Below are 15,724 nucleotides of genomic sequence, written 5' to 3'. Positions count from 1 at the left end.
CACCAAGTCAGGGAGGAACCCTGAGTCATGCTTTTGAATGATGCTACAGGATGCCACAGGAGCTAATTAAGAGTTTCAGTCACATGCACAATACCCAACTGTCAACATTTTGGCATGCTGAATATATATAAAAATTGCACTGTGGCCATCTGCTTTAAAGAGGGAGGAAAGTTTCCACGTAAAAAACAGGAGTGTGGTTAGTGCCAGAATGAAATAACTGGAACACACATTTCCAAACCTAGGCTTCTGCTATTTCTCATAGCCAAACCATTTTTTCCCCTGTAGTGTGATAGTCTCCTGTGGAAACTTCTATTTTCAAGCTGTGAAAATAGGAATAGATTTTATAGGGCCAAATTATACTTTGCTTTTACCAAAGAGAGTCTTGAGTAAAGTTAATACACAAACACATGAAAATGAGTGCAGAATCTGATCCAATGAACTAAATAAATTCCTCGTGCAGCATCAGTGATACCACAAGTTCATACACATGGTGTATTTGGTCAATGATTTTAAAACTATGTTATTTCATAATGTCATTTATATTGAAAAAGTTTAAGAGCTGATAAACACACCCAAGTATATTTTCTATAATTAGTTGTACAGATGGGAGGAAAGCTTTCTAAGCACTGAAACAGGATGCCAGCCAATAATGCAGCCTGCTGGAACTGAAGGATGTCCACAAACCTCGGCTATGACTTCTGCCCATGTGCAGGCCATCTGTGTAATACAAACAGAATGTCTGCAAAATGTTGAACCTGCTGAACATTTGTTAGCACTGCAAGCATATACTCATGTTTTTGAAATCACATCCAAAAATATCAGCTAGATAAACATATTTAGGAATTATTTGAACCTGTCCTAGGGAAGCAAAAATGTAGTATGGTGCAGAGGTCTTTTTGATCATATTTTCTAAGACTGGATGGCACATTTAAGAAGGAGCTTGTAATTTCAGAGAGAATACTCAGCTAAACAAGTCATTGCCATCTCTGAAATGGAAAAACCTATGGGACTAGACTCAGGGGTTTCCATTGACAAAAAGTCTCAAAAAAAAAGCCAGACTCCCAGGTATTCCTGTCCACTGTACTGAGTATCACACAAGCGAGCTCCTATCAAATGAAGATCTATTGCTCTTATCCTGCCTTATGTCCTTTGCCACATTCCAGTCTATGTCAATTAGCCATTCTGTATGGAATTCTACAGACAACATCTCTGTTTACATACTGGTGGTTGTGGCAGCACAAGCTGCTGTGCTCTCCTTAGTTGAATGGCAGTTAAGTAGAGCAATCATCTATAGAAAATGCTTCTGCTCACTTGGCTGCAGTGAATGGAGGCTGCTGCTATCATATACCACGTTACTCAAAGAACTCACAGGCAAGTTTACATGTGGTGGAGCACTATTTATCTGTCAAGCTTGATCTAATCTGGACTTATTCCTTACTCCACATCAATATGGCCTGTTATTAAAAAATAAATTAATGCATTTATAATACTAAGTCTGAGAAAACCAAGGAGTTCCCAACTGGCATTTTTAATGATAAGGTACCTGAAAAACCACAGAAAGGAGAGGATAAATCTTCTGAAAAGTAGTGTCTTTTCAGTGCACCCTAGTCCAAGGTGCTGGTCAGCTTACCGGGATACAAGTAAAATTTCACTCGTCTGTTAGGCACACTTCTGAGCTGACACACAGTACTGGGTCAGGAACTGGAGCAGTACACCTATGTCACATCCACAGCTACAGCTCATCCACAGTACAGCCATAGCACATCCACTGCCATGGCTCATTCACATTAAAACTCCTGCCTGCCAGTATAGTACAGCATGACCTCAACCCTGCTTCTACCTACTCCTGCTCACTCAGGGGCAAGTTGGGGCTGTCACTTGGGCAATTCTACAAAAGGGAAATGCACTTCTTCAAAACAGAGAACTTTGCAGTATTTTTTTTTCTTGGTAAGAAACACTGACATAAGATTTGCTGAAGATGCAGAAGAATGTTTTAGCCTTCTGCAATGCATGAGTGACTAGACAGACCCTGAACTAGTTAAAATCATCATGCCACCTAAAAATAGCAACAGCAATGACTGAGGTGCAGGACATATCATTAATGGTATTGCCACAGACAGACAGGCCAGAGCTAAGAAAAAGCCTCAAGCCAGTCTGAGGCCAAGCCTGCAGCTCTTGCTACTGTATAGTCCATTACACACTAAAAGTAGTTCTGTCAACCCAAGAGACACCCATCAATATAATTTTGATGAATGGTCCTTTGGCTACACAGAGGATTAAATATTAATAAGCATCCTTGAGCTTGCGATGACAGATCAGAATACATTATCTGTCTTTCTCTTGAGCACACACATAGTTCTGTTTCTACTGAATGCTGACAAAAATATGTCAATAAAAAAATAAATGAACTCTTCAGCTATATCTTACTGTGTTTTTTCTCCTTTGTCATCTAAGTACCATACTCAAAATCATACGCTTTTCCCTACATGCACCTCTGGTGCTCAGTATGTCCACACCAGAAATGCACAGCCATCCCTCATGGTCATGGGCTGTGACTTTTTCACCTAGCACTTGCTCCTCCTCCCTCCCTACAGCTTCAGGGAGCTCTCCACCTGTTCTGAAGCTGCAAAGGTGAAGGAATGCTTTCACTCAACAATCAATAACTTTCTTTCTTATAGAGAACACAAAATTTTACATTCTCTGTTCTATCCATGGCAGAAAGAAGGCAGAGCCTCAATTTAAAGGGTGAGACTAGCAAGGAATTATCCAGGAGGAGAGAGAGAAGAACAAGAATCCAACACTGCCACTGTACAGATCTGCAATAAAAGCCAAATAACATGCCAAACAAGAAAAAAAACCAGCTGTTTCCTACCACCTATTAAAAACACAAGAGCACCTGAAGCACAATCCTTCACCTGCACAATCCCTTGTCACCTGCAAGACACAGTTTTAGGGGCACTATAACCTCCAAATCCCTGCTTAGATTTTCCCTAAAACCTGACAAATATCATAACAAGAATAGAGCTTCAAATTTGTGCATCTGTATTTTAGGTGGCCACTGCAACTCTATTTCAGACTGTAATCATCTTTGTAGGAAATTCTCATGAGACTTGTGACTTTGAAATCTCGTGGTAATTTTTAGCACCAAAACACTGTTGGAGATCATGACAAACTGACATTCTGACAGTCAGTTTTGCTACTCCCTGACAACTCCCTACATACCTGAAGAAAAGATTCCACCATAGTAACATTTAATGAGAAAGTAACCAATGTTCAGCTGTGTGTAAAATAAGGCAATGAAATAACAAAGCTTCAGGATCTTCTGGGGTCATGGACCATGCAGAAAGCTCTGCTTAGCTTCAGGCACAAAAAGTGGAAAAGAATAAAAGGATACAAACTCAAGAGCAGAATAAGCTGTAAGATGTTTATAAAATGATAAAAATAATGAATACATACCTCACTGACCAAGCAAATGGCATACGGTATTTGCCCAGCTTGCTGCAGAACTGTTTATTGGATTTTAACACTTTCTGTGCACACTATAAAAAAGAAAATATGAATTATTTTGTCAATATTATTATAATATCTGAAATGCAGCACAGAGTATATTCAAGTACTCCTCTGCTGAAAAGGCTAATATAACTTATCCTGACACTGTCTGTAAACAGAATGTTCTGGGTGGACAGCAAAGACATCACAGATGAGTTGGATGTCACTGGTGAATGAGCCCCTTCACCATCCCTTCAGTCAGAACTGCATTAGTTACAGTCATTACTCCAGTTTTCTGTAACATACCCAACGCAGATGCACTGCTTCCTCTCTGAGACAAACAGGTGCCCACCCAGACTCTGCTCATATACCAAGTGTACGAACTCATGATTTCTGAAAGATTGCTGAAAGAAAATTTCACTCAGCTCAGACATAATTAGCATAGGAATGCCACGAATAGATTTGTATGTTGCAGACAAAATGGTACTTCATTCATTCTGTCAATGGAACTTGGACATTTGCCTTCTTAGGCGTGGGCCTCCAGTGAGCCTGTCCTGTTCAGTAACCACACACTGGTGAGGATTGCGAGCACAGTTTGCAATGTCTTCAGCTTCCAACAGACTGAAGTTGACAAGAAAATGATGTTCCTGTTGCATTACCTTAAAAGAATCAGGATTCTTAATGTAAGGTTCAGCACTGCTGGCAATGTTTCCCGTAAGCACCTTTTCTATTTTTGCCACTAATACAATTTCAGAATGAGGATTACTGATGGAGAAAACAGCCTATGGATAAAAGGGAGAACAGTTAAAAAGTATACAGCAATACTGGAGACACAAAATACTGCCAGGGCATTCTGTAGATGGAAACAGGAAAAAAAATCACATTCATACAGGATTACTGAGGATTATTATCTCTATATATTCAATATAGTCAGATGGAAAATAAAATCTTTGTGCTAGTGCTGAAGTAAACTTGTGCTCATGCAGCACCTTGCAAACTGACTGACTCAAATCCAGAAGCAGTATGACCATGTCAGCATCACCTGACCTAACTGTTCCTTTTGGACAGTACTGAAAGTTGGCATAAATCAATCATACCTCAAGGGAATGACAGGGAGAAGAACAGGTAATGTACGGGGTTTTGGGGTGTGGCTTACAGCAACAGTAAGAATGTGGAAGTACTTTGAGATTAACTCAGTAACCAGGCATCTCTTTAAGTTGCAGTTTCATTTGGCTGGTTTGGGAGAGGTCAGCAAATGGACCCAAAGAGCATAGGAAACATGGATGTTTTCTCAAAATAACAGACAGTTAATAACAGTTATAATATAATAATATATTATTCTACTATATAATAATATATATTATGTATTATATAATATATAATAAACAGTTTTTTCAAAGTTTTTATTGTAAATGGTTTTAAAGTCTATACAGGGAGCTCAAAAATCATGCATCTACATTACAAGTACTGTTGATATGCAACAAAAGCCTGTTCTTGAGAACAAGAACCACTGGTAGTACAGATAAATTCTCTCTGATGAAAATGAATATTATTATTGAATTAAAGTAAGTCACATGAGTCAAAGTCATGAAAGTCACATGTGGAATACCTGTTTTGGGTATTTCAGCCATTCCTCTGGGAAGCCCCTGATTTGTGGTTCTTCCATTTCATGTGAGTCTGTATTTTCAACAGTGCCATTTTCTACTGAAAATGAGGAACCTGAAATCATCTGTCTAACGAGTGTGTGGTTCAAATCCACATGAAAATCAGCAGAGATCTTCCTGCCATCCCTGACATCATACAGTGCCACACTCACAAAGAAAGGCTCTACCTAGAGAAAACACCAGAAACATAATATAGCAGTAAAAGCACAAGGGTAAACTCTGTCTATTAATAGATTCCTGCAGCTAGGAAAAAAAAAAAACCAGACAAATACTATTTATGAATTAGGAGATCCACTAAAAACACACGTTCACACACATCACTGTCAATGTTAGTTTCCAACCAGGTATTTTAGGGGCAGTTATTGACAGCTAATTTAGAAACTTGTGGAATAAAAATCATTTGTCACAGGTAATTATTCGAATAAATAATTACTCACAGAGAAACATGTAATAGGATTAAAAAATGTAGATTCATAGTCATTATAAAAGAAAGAAGATTGAGAGTGGGCTTTCCAGGGATCATCAGCACAAAGACGACAAATGTAAGTAGACGAAAAATGTTTACTGGTACAAACACAAATGCGTGGGGGCATTATTCTGTGGGAAACACATGTTCCATTTTGCTATGAAACTGAGAGCATTCAAACCCCTCTGACAATACCCACTTATTCTATCATGTAGTACCAGGGAATTAAATCCTATGACTGTAAGTAACCTCCAAAGCGCCTCCATAGCTCTGATGAAAAAAATCAGTCTTGGAACAATGCTTTTTGAACTGTCCAGAAATCAGAATCTTCAACTTTGAGGATAAGGAACAACACATGGTAGATACAATGTTCTATGATTTTTCAGCTACTGTAGTGAATTATGGCATGCCCTTGGTATAGTTATCACGAGTTCAACTTAAACAGTTATTTCAGCCTGCCAAAAAAAGTATCGACTCCATCATGCTGAATATGCACTCACTGCAGAGGTCATCCTCAAATGAAAAAAGAAAAAAACCCAAATCAATGTCTCATATGTAATGTATGAAAGTTGAGTTGCCAGGACATTAATTTATCTAAACCTTCCTGCTTCACAGGAGAACTAAGTAAAAGCTACGGCCTGACAGTTACATCTCACTTTTCCCCACCCTTTTTTTCTTAAAGTAAGAATGAGCAACATTTTCTGTTTTGTCCTGGTTTTAGCTGGGCTTTTCCACTTGATGAAGCATACAGTCCTTTCTATTTTGCCTTCTCTTCTGTAATATAGTCTGCTTGGTTTCTGGTCTCTCTCGGAAAGTTATTAACTGGTATTCAGGTGCCTCCCTGCATAGGTCTTGGCAGTTAAAACTTACAGCAATTGTTTCTAATTCCCCATTGAACTGTAGCTAAAAGCCTGCAATATAAATCAGCTTCAAAATTTTTATTGAAAAGTTTATCAGTTTCATTACTCAATCCAAAGGGATGGGCAGAGGAGGAGGAATTAATGCCGTATGTGTGCGTGATACAGCTTTCTTTTCACCTTCTCCTTCCAAAGTGCACAGGAAGAGAGAAAAAAGAAAAAGGAAAGAAAAATCATAGGGAAATAAGTAAAGCTTACATTGGTTGAAGGATCATTTTCATTTTCAGTAACACAGGCCTGGAGATTCAGATTCAGTGATTTGCAAGTTACCAGGATCCTCTTCGCAGGCTTTTCTTCAAATGGCTTGACCACTGAGTTTGTTCCTGGAAACTCCTTTTTCTGAGGGTTCGATGACTGGAATAAGTTGGGTGATTTGTTATACATGGGAAAAGCATGGCATTCCAGGACTAAGTAAGCTTTTTAAAGATCTTCACAATGACCAAAGGACCTGAAAACCTCACAAAATTCACTGCTAGTATCTACACATTACCATAGTAAATGAATGTTATTCCTAATTTACAGACTAGGAAGCAAAGCAAAAAGATTGCCTGAGGACAGATATACAACGGCAGAGGTGGAATTAGGGATCCAAGTTCAATTTCTTATATTAGAAGTTCTAATTTTTTTTACTTACTGCTTCTGAAACTTACTCTTATTTTCCTCATAAGAATGAAACAGCTTCATATTTTCAGCCTATAACACTACATTTTAGGAGTAGATTTCAGACTTTTAACTTCCTTTACCCTTACTTACACACCACATCACTATTTCAATGTGCTTACCATTCTTAATAACGGCACTGCAGTTGACTGACAACAGGTATGAGTTCAATCATATACTGATTCTGATTTTACTTAAGTCTTCATTTTTTACTTAAGTCTTCTTTTTAACCATAATCAAATTTCCACTTCAATCACTGACAAAAATATATTCAGTGCAAAGAATAACATTCTTTGAATCATGAGCAATGGCACCAAATGGTAAGTATGCTGAAGATAAAAAGAAAGGCAACCTGCATTTCCAACATTTCCAGTTGAACTTTGTCACATATATAGCCTTTTGGACCTCCAACTGTACCTTCCCACTGCATTTTATATGCATTCACATTTTTGCATTCAAATTAACAAATAACAATAAAAACACTGTTCTTGTAACATTCCCAGATCAAGAGGTTTTGCTCCTGTAGTATTTTCAGTTTGTTTTAATGGTTCAAACCATAGTTAGGCTGGACTACATCACCTCCAGAGGCCACTTTCATCCTCAAATGTTCTCTGATCAGATATGGGTAGAGTCTATATAGAAACCTCCACAGACTAGAGATAGGTTCCCTCCCCCTTACAAGCTGAAGCCTCAGGTATACCCAGTTGCTTGTTGACATGCAGTCCACTCTGGTGGCACAGTTAACCCAGTTAGCTCAGTGCATATGTACAGTAAAACTTTTAAGAACTTGAAATAAACCCCTCACTTACTGCTATATCAGGATCCAAAGAGAAAAGGTTTAGTCGCTCTGTGTTTCGAGAAGCTTTCACTGTTTCTTCTGTTTCTGTGATGTACTATGGTGAGAGATAACAAATTAGTTTTCTGCACAAGAACAGAAATCCATAGAATTGTTAGACTTCTAAATGCATGATTGGTGTTTCACTTGTGACAATACTTTCCATTTCTGCAGTAGTTATCCCAAAGCACCTTAAAGCACTTTGAAGGTTGTAGGCTAGTGAAGCAGGAATGTTTAGGCCATGATATACTTTGAAGGAACTTCAAAATAGATCAATTAAGTAATTCAAGTTCAAATGTTACTGAAGAATCCATGGTGTAAGATGTCAGAACAGTGGATCACTGCACTAAAATCACTTTAAGGATTCCCAAGTTGAGGGAAAAAAAAAACCCAAATGGAACAGCCCCACAGAAAAGCACTTGTATAAGGGAGAGGGCAGAAAGGGGAGGAAAAAAGTGCAGCTCAGCCTTACAGGCAGGCATATAAACAGACTGCAGTGTATCACCCAAAGGTATGGCTGAGCATCCACTCCCCATCCATCACAAATTCCACAAGGCCTTGCCACAAGACAGGATAAGTTGCATTCATTTTATTTCTGAAGGACATACATCTAAATTAATAATAAGCTCTCTTATAAAACCAACTTGATAACCTCCTGAAGCCACCTGTTGTTCTCCAACCCTGCCTTTTAGAAGTTTATCCTTATGTCTGATATATTTTTCCCCACTATTTAAGCCCATTAATATAACACGAGGTATGCCCTACACATTCTATTCTCTTTATAGATCCCTCATGATATCTTTGAAACCTTTTTTTGTGAGTCTAAACATGCTCACTTCCTTCACTCTTTCTTTGCACTTTGTTTCTCCATTTTTCATTTTATTTTAATCTGTGAATTATTAATGGAGTCCAAAACCTTTCTGCTTGCCCAAGACAGTACAAACCTCAGCTGACATGGCAGAGGCTATGCGTTTGTTCAGGTCCCATTCAATGTTTTGTGCTTCTCACAATAGCATGGCATTGCTGACACATATTAAGTAATAAGCAGAAGCAGCACAGAAAGACCAAGAGATCTGTGTTCACTTTCTAACTTGTCCCTCACCATAAGCTGACTTGTAGAAGCAGGTCTAGATGTGTCCCTTCTATACTGGTTTAGGCATCATGGGATCAGCAGATTTACCTGCCAAGGACTAGGGGCAAGCCACAGATCACTAGAGAGCCAGGGGTGGGGAACAGGGTAATACAGGTATCACACAACACAGTAACCACGTATTTCAGTCTTTCAGATCATCAGGGGTCTTTGAGATATCTTTAAGATACCTTGTAGATATCTGCATTAACTAAACCACAGAGGAAGAGGATCAGATACTACTGTTATTCTTTATATATAAGCTCAGTTACATTTCATCTCATTGGATGGTTGGTTGGGTTTTCTTTGGGTGTTTTTTTTCTGATTTTAAACTCTAAGTGACCACTTCATACAATGAAAACAACCTATAGTGAAATGTAGACCATATTCTATCCTCATTTGCATATACAGCTTTCACTTCAAATCTGTAGGAGTAACATCCCAAAAAGCATTTGGCTGTGTAGACATATAGTATCTATAGGAGCTCCCTAATAGAAGATTATGTACAGATCATACATTCAGTAAAGAAAAAGCAGTGAAATATATCCAATCTTAACATTTCATCAAAAAGCTGCATAGCACCATCTTCAATCATCTTATTCATATGAAGCAGTTTATGAGATCTAGAGGACAAAATGCCTCCCCTGATATTACATGCATCTTTCAATGAAATTACAGAAGGGGATGAGCAGTTCACAGCTCGCTTCCCTGCAAGTCACACAGGAAATCTTGGCTCTTCAAAAGCCAAACTCTCGGAAATGCAGTTAAAAAGAGTAAATTTTTCACAGATAACTGGAGGGACCAGATCCTTACTGACTTCACCGGCCTAAATCAAACCATTCTAGGGAGCACCTACTTTCTTTACATCCAGTGGAGTTTTTCTCATTTAAACGAAGTCATCAGCTGTTAAAAATACAATTATTCCTGTCATTTGTCATGGCTCTAACAATCACAACAATCTGTCCTTTATTTTCAAACCTTTCAAAATACTATTAATCAACCACTGATAGGTGTTTTTCACCTAGGTAGCACTTTCAACTAAACCTGTAAAGATAAAAGCAACATCCATTACTTTTGCAAAGTCTGGGTGCAGGGTATTCTCTGAAGAATCAGTCTCCTCTTGAGAGCAATCACAATTCACCAAAACCTCCGGAGAGTCTTGAAAAAAACAAACAAAAGAGCAAATATATTTATTATACTTGCTATTACCATTGGTTTGGGGTTTTTTTTTCTAAAAAGAGAAATCTATCCCCATGCTCTTTCTTTTTATTCCCTTGGTTCTCAGTCCCTTCTGAGGCAACATCAAGGACTGAAATCAACCAAGAGATTTTGGACTCTCAGTAAAGGGAGTCTTCAGTGAGGCAGGCAGGACCTTACCTGCTCTTTGGGAAAGGCCAGGTTGCAGTCTAGATTCCATGAGGTGCAAATCTATAATTCCAGAGAATGGCATTATACAGCCAACTCTTTGTTTTACTCACCTCACCAGGGACTATTCTGCTCTTACTAGGTAATTCAGCACAATGTGAAATAATTCATTACAGCCATTTAAGGCTCTTCTGCCAAGAAAGCATCATGCTTTTTGACAAGTTAACTCCATAGAACACTCCTCTGCTTGTTATCAGGGATTTTACCAGTAGAGACTTCTGTTTTCTGTTAGCCTTATATCTTTGACCTTCTATGCATGTATTTCTTCCTGTTTTATTAATATCCCTTATGGGTTGGATTTTCAAAAGTACTTCTCTGATTCTGAAGTGGAAGTTTCTTGTGCCTCCAAATTGTGAAAACATCTTTGGCTATGTGAAGAACTCTCCAAAATCAAATTTTACTTCCCCAAGATTCACATTCATGTGGATTCAAAGCTTTGCTTCAACTCAGAGCACATACAGTTCAAATCATGTTTTCAGTCTTAGAATTTCAGCTGGGATTCGTCCAAACTGAACATGGATTTATTATGTGGAAGAATGAGTTACTGCCACATGAAGACAGCAGTATAACAGAGCATCCAGTTCATTCTTCCACAGTGAAAGTATGTTAATATGCAAACTCACAAAAGCAAGAAATGAGAAGTCAACATGCTTCTGGGGAAAGAGCAATACACCACAGTTGGCTTTTTTTTCATTATTAGCTCCAGATTTTTAAAGAAAGCAAAACACTGGAAAAGAACTGATCTAACCTCTCTCTAGCACAAAACTCTTTAAAACCTTCTGACTCCCAAGACAGTAAAACACAAAGTACTAACAAGATAACTGACACAGAGGACTATATTTGAAAAAGAGCTGCACGTGCAAAGCAGAGCTACGTTGCTTCTGCTGACTTTGTGGGGAGCAGCTTTACCTCCCCCTCTGCCTTTGAAAATGATCTATGGGGACTTAGCTGACATTGTTCAGGGATTGCCAAAAGACTGGTGCTGCTTCATCAGAAATCAATAGGTGCAGAATCCATTACAGACTCAGGCAGTTAAAATGATTCAATAGTGATAGCTAAAAGTTTAATCTTTTGCATTTGATTAAAAAAAAATAAGGCAAGAGGCTGTTCACTCTTACCAATTTTCAGATCAGTGAGATCTGCACTTTTCCTCTCCTGAATGGTTCCCTCTGGACTTATTTGCAGGATTTTGTTGAGAGTGAAAATCCAGTCATCCATATCCTGCTCATTTTCAGCTGCCAGCACAAAGTATGTGAGGTCATTCATTTTCAACTCAAAGGCATGTTTCCTAAGCCTGTTATTCTGTTGAAACAAAAGGAAAAGAAAAATAAGCACTAGAACTAATTATAGAAAGGTACTAGAAGAGGCATCCATAAGATAGAGTTGTATACGGTCATTCCTTAAAAATAACAGTCAAGCAAAAATCAGTGGCTTTAATGAAAATCCAAATGCTGCGATATTAACACAAATTTCTGTCTGTTTATTGTAGGGTTGCCTCTGAGATGTTCTATGGCCAAATATATGCCTTCTATTTGCCCGTAGAAATCTAAGACTGTGGACAACACCACTTTAAACTGCAGTAGGAAATACCTCTTGTGAAGATCTCTGATGGCAAACTACAGCCTTGTTACACACGTCATAGCTGTCTGCAGAGACCACATCGAAAGTCCATCTCCTACATCTTATCAGCCCACCAGATGCTCAGAAAGATACTAGGTAGTGCTAATTTACACAAGTATTTTCTCAGTGTGAGTAGAACTGAGTTCTCTAAATTCAAACTAGCAAGCAAGCAAAGCCAGCACGTGATCAAAGACTATTTCATCCCTGACTGCTCAGGGAGGATTCAAATAGGTCAGAGATAATTGTGAACAATTTATAAAATCTTCTGTTTCAAGATATTTACAGATGATGCTAATGAGCTACATAAATGTAACAATTTCTCTGCATCCAATGAAGATAGAAACACTGTGTTTAGGATAAGAACATTTCTACAAAATTTTATTATTTTCATATTTTTCTTAAAGGGCTTCTGGGTGTCATGATCTAAACTTGGACTAGAGATTAACCAATAAATCTTTCAATAAGATTGCAATAGAATGAATACTTCCATGGGAAAAGATAACAATGACTATTTGCCACTGATGCCTTTGTGTTAGAAGGGTTTCTAAAATGACTCCGGTGATTTCAACAATTCTTTGCAGGAGGCAAATGGTGACCTATAGTGCTGTTCAGTCATTTCAATTCTATGCATTTAAGGTACAGAATATGGACCAATGCCCAGTACACTAGCCATAGATTGAGTTCTGAGAGCTGTTCTGTATCACCAGGTTTTACCTGCAGTAGATGGCTAATCCATCAATTTCTGTCATAAAAATTAACAGGTGCTTCATTCCACAAATGTACCAAATTAGTGAGGCTTTTACCTCTTAATCTTATGGAAGCAGTTGCATCAATTGTCACTCCTCCTTGCTTAAATCTGAAAGATCACTGGCCTGTCCTACCCCCGATTTTTCTTCCAACTTTTACAACTGTTAACTATGGTCATTGGTGGTACTATTTTGTTTTCAATAGTCCAGAAGATTGCCATCACTTTGTTGACACAGCTAACCTTGGAGCAATGCTGGCAAACAAAACCCAGTTCATCCACCTCTTAACTGTCTGTTTCACTCAAACTTATTTTTCTTCATTAACAGTCTCAAATACCACAACAGTAATCTGTTGTTCTACATACTACAGCTATTTCTCAGTATGGTCCCATGTCAACAAACTACTAATAATAGCTTCCAAGCAAGATGGTGAGATAATAGTGATATTTTTATTTAAGAGGAAGAGAGGCAAAATTTGACACTGATTAGCAAAGGAGAGACTGAGAACCCAAAACATTGAGAAGAAAGTTCCATTGACTGTGTTTTGGTTTTTTTTGTTCCAGTAGCAGAGATGATTTAGAAGATTCCTATCCAATCTGTTGTTAATCACTTGCTCCAGTCCTAGTATTACATGTCATGACCTAGTTCAGGAATCAGTTAAGACTGAACAACTACTTCTGGAGCTACTTGGGTCAATAGTCAGTAAAATGTTGGCTTTTCAAACTGACTTGGGATTGTGTGTGTGTGTGTATGTGCACATGTGTGTTATTTTTCAGTTCTGCTACTGGAAATTCTCTTGGTAGGAAATAGTTTTCCACTCAAAGACTTTAATTGAGGTAAAAATTCTTTCAGAGATACAAATTTTAGTTCACCCAACATAAGGTAAGAGTAGAATTGGGTTCTGTAGCAATTGGTTCTTCTGTATCCAATATTTTTCTTGATCTTGAAATCATTCTAATCCTCCAATCACTGCATACTTTCAATTTCATGTAAAATGAAGACTAAAATGTCACTGAAATCTGTTTTTAACTGATATAACATGAGGGCTTGACCAAGAGCTAGAAGTCAAACTAAACTACACCAACAATCTTAGACAGTGGCCATTCAAAATTTTAAAGATAGATTATTTGCATAAGTGGATTATGTAACCAATTTATGTACAATCTATAAAGTAAAATGCAATTCCAATTTAACTTCAGAAAGTACAAAGAGTATTAGAAGGAATGCATTTCTTCTCCATATTAAGTACTCCTTACAAGCTTGGTCAAGATCTTTAAATCAGGTACTGTAACACTCTTAGACATTATCCTACAGAGCAATACATCTCACATGCTGAATCTTAAGAACATTAGGGCAGGAAAACGTCAATATCCACTTTTCCATCTGCACTTCAGACTTCTGGCAAGCAGATGCGATCTACAGCAAAGTCTTTGTTTCAAATATAAGCCAACTATTTTCCTCCTGAACAATTAATAGGAAAAAAAGAAAGAAAAAAAAAAGAAAAAGCACCATTTTACAGTTTGCTTCTCTTTAAGTCCTTCCATATGGTATGTGGACCTTGAGGTTGACTTGTAATCTTTAACACTTAATTTCAAGTTTAAAATTTCTTCCAGAAGGAAATAATACAAGATTCAAAAAGAAACTATAGATGAACTATAAATGAAAAATCAGGCAAAGTCTAATGCCCACAGAGTCAGTCTTCCAAAAGAACAGAACTGTTTTGGAAATATTTAGTATTTCATCTGGAGGTGATTTCTCCAGGATCTTTACTACAATTCAGATATTCAACCTCTATCAAACAGGAACTCTGTCATTAAGAGAGTTAAATGTTCTGTAATGGTATTAACACTTTCAAATAACAATTTTCCTCTAAATCTTCCATATTTCTCCACATTCTATGGTCTCCCTGTTTATGGCAACTGAAGGCTAACACTCTCACTTCTTGCTAAAATCTAGTGTCTGGGATAGGTGAGAGAAGAACTTACAGTTCAAAGTTTGGGACAATCTGCAGGAACACTGTAGATTTCAGAGTTCAGGAGGAGGATTGCAAAGGTTTCTTGAGATTTTTTTTGTCAGAGGTTTGTCAAAAAGGATAGAAATCTTGCAGTCAAGACATTTGTGCTATCATGGAGTATCAGCAGAGACAAACCAGCAGAATAGGCACCCTCAGGGAAAGCATTAAACCTGTACCTACAGCCACACTACAGGGATATTCAGGGCTTGGCTAGAGCTCTGGCTGAGACCTGTATTAAAAGTAAGCACATGCTGCCAGCAAGCAGGAGCAAGCAGTAATTTCTGAACAGGATTTCTACACACGAATCTCCTCTATGGCTTTTGTTGCACTTCCAAACTACCTCTTAGAGCCTTTCAAGCTAACGGAGTGACACAGACAAACATCAGTGTCCTTCTACTTATTTATCTCCATCCTCAGCTACACTTGTTTGAAAAAAAGAAACATCTTTTTGAACTACACATGGGAATCCAATTCCTTATAGATCTGGGTGCTTTCCTGAGGGCAGGAATGAGGTTCTGCATTGTCTGACAGGAAAAAACTTCCTACGATGAATTACTCACTGATTCTTTTTCTTGCTCCAAAGGGCCTGTTTATGAGCAAAAGAAAGACTTCCCGGTGAACAAACCCTTGTCTTTATTAGGCACCTTCCCTTGCATTACCTGAAATGTTTCCTTCAAAGTAACCCTCCAATCAGTCTGCAGTAGCACTGTTACCAGCCTTTACTGGTTGGGTAATAAAGAATAAAATATTGCCAAAAAG

General features: G+C 38.0%; 1 protein-coding gene across 7 annotated transcripts in view; it reads right to left on the bottom strand.

Moving 5' to 3' along the window:
* Nucleotides 1–15,724, bottom strand: part of DOCK10 (dedicator of cytokinesis 10) — a 156,687-nt gene that overhangs the window by 57,546 nt on the left and 83,417 nt on the right. For all 7 annotated transcript variants that reach the window (XM_062005368.1, XM_062005369.1, XM_062005364.1 and 4 more), the window contains exons 8-14: nt 11,704–11,887; nt 10,233–10,318; nt 8,006–8,089; nt 6,735–6,890; nt 5,099–5,320; nt 4,149–4,271; nt 3,457–3,539 (exon numbers count right to left, since the gene is read on the bottom strand). In XM_062005368.1, coding sequence (XP_061861352.1) covers nt 3,457–3,539; nt 4,149–4,271; nt 5,099–5,320; nt 6,735–6,890; nt 8,006–8,089; nt 10,233–10,318; nt 11,704–11,887 — 938 coding nt within the window. The remainder of the gene's footprint in view (nt 1–3,456; nt 3,540–4,148; nt 4,272–5,098; nt 5,321–6,734; nt 6,891–8,005; nt 8,090–10,232; nt 10,319–11,703; nt 11,888–15,724) is intronic.

Source organism: Colius striatus, chromosome 12 (genome assembly GCF_028858725.1).
Source record: "Colius striatus isolate bColStr4 chromosome 12, bColStr4.1.hap1, whole genome shotgun sequence".
Lineage (NCBI taxonomy): Eukaryota > Metazoa > Chordata > Aves > Coliiformes > Coliidae > Colius > Colius striatus.
This window is presented reverse-complemented; position numbering and strand designations above follow the sequence as displayed.